The sequence below is a fragment of the Dreissena polymorpha genome, chromosome 2, assembly GCF_020536995.1.
Source record: "Dreissena polymorpha isolate Duluth1 chromosome 2, UMN_Dpol_1.0, whole genome shotgun sequence".
Lineage (NCBI taxonomy): Eukaryota > Metazoa > Mollusca > Bivalvia > Myida > Dreissenidae > Dreissena > Dreissena polymorpha.
The window spans coordinates 147,926,048-147,930,058 of record NC_068356.1 but is presented as its reverse complement, the minus strand read 5'-3'; the positions used below and the strand labels follow the sequence as shown (position 1 = coordinate 147,930,058).

At 36.7% G+C, this 4,011-nt stretch overlaps 1 protein-coding gene across 2 annotated transcripts in view; it reads left to right on the top strand.

Annotated features, from left to right (window-relative positions):
- LOC127869379 (peptidyl-prolyl cis-trans isomerase FKBP8-like) overlaps window positions 1-3,311 on the top strand; it is a 59,634-nt gene extending 56,323 nt beyond the window's left edge. For both annotated transcript variants that reach the window (XM_052411901.1, XM_052411900.1), the window contains exon 10: window positions 1,927-3,311. In XM_052411901.1, coding sequence (XP_052267861.1) covers window positions 1,927-2,037 — 111 coding nt within the window. In that variant the 3' untranslated portion in view covers window positions 2,038-3,311. The remainder of the gene's footprint in view (window positions 1-1,926) is intronic.
- The last annotated feature ends 700 nt before the right edge of the window (window positions 3,312-4,011 follow it).

Below are 4,011 nucleotides of genomic sequence, written 5' to 3'. Positions count from 1 at the left end.
AGTGCTCATAGAAATTTCAAGTTCTGGTGTGTGTGCAGTTCACGCAGAAGTTGTCAATTCTGATGTATAAGCAGTTCACATAGAAGTTGTCAGTTCTTGTGTATGTGCAGTTCACGTGGAAGTTGTCAGTTATGGTGTATGTGCAGTTTACGTAGAAGTTGTCAGTTCTTGTGTATGTGCACTTTACGTAGAAGTTGTCAGTTCTTGTGTAAGAGCAGTTCACGTAGAAGTTGTCAGTTTTGGTGCATGTGCAGTTCACGTGGAAGTTGTCAGTCCTTGTGTATGTGCAGTTCACGTGGAATTTGTCAGTTCTTGTGTATGTGCAGTTCACGTAGAAGTTGTTAGTTCTTGTGTATATGCAGTTCACGTGAAAGTTGTCAGTTCTTGTGTATGTGCAGTTCACGTAGAAGTTGTTAGTTCCGGTGTATATGCAGTTCACGTAGAAGTTATCAGTCCTTGTGTATGTGAAGTTCATGTAGAAGTTGTCAGTTCTGGTGTATGTGCAGTTCACGTAGAAGTTGTCAGTTCTTTTTTATGTGCAGTTTACGTGGAAGTTGTCAGTTCTGGTGTATGTGCAGTTCACGTAGAAGTGTTCAGTTCTGATGTATGTGCAGTGCACGAAGAAGTTGTCAGTTCTTGTGTATGTGCAGTTCACATAGAAGTTGTCAGTTCTGATGTATGTGCAGATCACGTAGAAGTTGTCAGCTCTGGTGTATGTGCAGTTCACGTAGAAGTTGTCTGTTCTGATGTATGTGCAGTGCACGTAGAAGTTGTCAGTTCTTGTGTATGTTCAGTTCACGTGGAAGTTGTCAGTTATTGTGTACAGTTGTATGTGCAGTTCACGTAAAAGTTATCAGTTCTGATGTATGTGCAGTTCACATAGAAGTTGTCAGTCTGGTATATGTGCAGTTCACGTAGCAGTTGTCAGTTGTGGTATATGTGCAGTTCACGTAGAAGTTGTCAGTTTTTGTGAATGTGCAGTTTATGTAGAAGTTGTAATTACTGATGTATATATGCAGTTCACATAGAAGATGTAAGACTTTAGGTATGTGATGTTCACATATAAGTTGTAAGTACTGGTGTGTGTGCAGTTCATGTAAAAGTTTTAAGAAGTGTTGTTTATACAGTTTACTTGTTATCTGAAAAACAAACAAACAGTTGTATATGCAGTTAACGTAGAAGTTGTAAGTACTGTTGTATCGTACGTGCTGATGTATGTTCAATGCACGTAGAACTTGATGTTTATACAGTGCACATATACATTTAAATTACTGGTGTTTGTGCAGGGCACATAAAAGTTGTATGTTTTGGTGAATGTGCAATGCGCGTAGAAGTGGTAAGTAGTGGTATATGTGCTGTTCACGTATAAGTTGTAAGTTCTGGTTTATCTGCAGTTCATACACGTTGCACGAATAGTTGTGTATGCAGTTCACGTGTGTTTATCAAGTACTGATATATGTGCGGTTCACGTAGAAGCTGTTAGTAATGGTGTAAGTGCAGTTCTATCAGAAGTTGGTTTCGTAAAATATATATCAGTATTTGATGTGAAAATAACATTGTAGAACATTGATAATGAGTAAATTTTACGTTAGGTTTTACGTTTTAAACTTCTTTACTTATAAATGTATGCATAAATTAAGCTTTATCCGTTGATGTTTTATCTTTGCATTGTTTATCTGTCTATCTTGTATACGAGTCAAATTATAACTACGTGATAAACACACTAATTGCTTATGTGTTTCAGCTTAAACCGATTTAACATATAAAGTCAGTTTTTAAATTATTTTAATGTCTGTAGAAGATAATGTTTTATAGCATGTAGGGGTTCGTATAGGACACGTACACTTAGATTGCTATGAGCAGTTTCATATTATTTAAGGAGCTTTCTAATATTTCCTGCAGTTTCAATGTTTTCATCACTATCAGGTTCAGTGTGAAAATGGCTCCCTAGAGATATGCTCTCTGATGAACTGTTTCGGTTATGGGCCTCACATCAGACAGGCACGGAGGGACGCCTACAGAAAAATAGTCTGTTGAATGTTTGACATCATGGTATCTTAACGCAGATCACTATGGATAGCAAGGCAGAGGTGTTGACATGCTCGTTTAAAAATGACATGGATGTAAGGTGTGTTGTAGAAGGCATCATGTTTTTAGCAAAAGGTGTTAATTCTGACAAATTACCGAGGGAGACTACTGTGTTTACTATAAACAACGGCGTGTGCTACCATGGACACTCTATGCTAAATTTACTAGATCGACGTGGTGCCATTATTCCGACAATCATGCGTGATGCTCTGTGTGAGGATGAAAATGGGCGTGTTCTTCTGAGAAGTGCTTTATTTATTGATGCTTTTAGTAACATAGAAAATCAGCCAAACATGGTTCACAATTAACAATCTTGGCAATTAAGGCCGAGTTCATTTGGGCCGATGCATGCATACATTGTCGTTTCTTTACGCTGTCACCGTCCTGACATTATATCGAGATGGGAAGAACGTAGTCGCTTTTGGCCACCACCGGATATTATTCACAAAGTCGTAACTATGGGGGCATTTATTACACCTTTTGGTTTTAAGGGTAGTGAATATCAACATGTTGAATGGAGGATCTGCTTTAACACCGGGGAGAATGAGCTTGTGAGCTTGTGAGCAGTCTCAATTATATACAGGTGTACCTATATATTATATTATATAAAAAACCGGTGGTCAAGTATGTTTTAAAGCCAGTAAAGAAAGAAATTACATCATACACAGTGAAAACATTGTAGTGTGGCTTCTGGAGAACAATCCACAAGCACGGTTCAATGAAAGCAGTTTGTTGTATTGGCTTCGGGAACGATTGGGGCAACTAAGAACGGCATTATTAAAGATCAAACATCCATATTGTATGATTCCAGAAAGGAATCTAATTGCAGAATGCGGACTTGATGAAGAGAAAAAGCGTATTTGGGTAGAAACTATCACGGATAAGATGAACGAAGGTTCAAACATATTACTTTGATTGCCAAACATACGGATAGCTGTAATCTCGCACCCAGAGCAACTGTTATGGTATAAAAAGATAATAGTTGAACTGGAACTACTGTATCTGAAGTCCTGGAACAGATTAATACAGTGCGAGAACGAGAATGGTTCGGTCAATAGGTCGTATCCTATGTTGCAGGCGATAGAGAGTCGTATGGTTGAGCTATTGCGAGAGGTCCGTCAGAGGATGAATTGCGAAGAAAGTCGTTTGAATAATCTGAAGGAGATATTAGAACTGACGCCCTTGTAATTGTGTTGTAAATGACAATAATTTTATGAAACGTACATGTTCAACTATTCACTACCGAACGTAGTTAATTAAGAGCGTCTAAAACATGAAATATTTATGTGCTCATTCTTAATTTTATATCCGGCAATATAGATGGTGTTTTATTTTCCTTCGTAATTTACTTTATTGTTAGGATGTGTATTATTTGATTTTTTAAGTTGTGTTTGTTTACTAAAACACGGTCCGAACACTTTTATAAATGTTCATTGTGATAACGTACCGAGTAATTGTATTAATCAGTAACTTTATAAATTCATGCTTTATTTCAGATCAACTTTGTTAATAATGATTATTATTTGTTACCCAATCGTATTTGGTATGCACTGATTTAATCCATCAAATGTATATACTTATAGTATCTCTTGTATGCGTTTGTTTCGTTGTACGCGTATTTGTTTGACATGCGTTTAAAAGTTGTGCTTCTTTATCTGCTCACAATGGTCATTGCTGGATGTAACAGAGAAATTTGTGTTAAACATTAAGCTACACATATAAATATGAAATATGGATCGTATAATGCAGAGTATCGAAAATGTGTGTAGGTTGATATTAATAACATAATAATACGTTATTTGCGATAGGTGAAACATTCATATCAGATGTTTTTCTTTGTTTACCAAACATACTGGTACGATGTGCCGTTACTTTGATTGGTAAAGTATTCCCGCTTTGTGTTATTATTTGTGTTATCCTTAT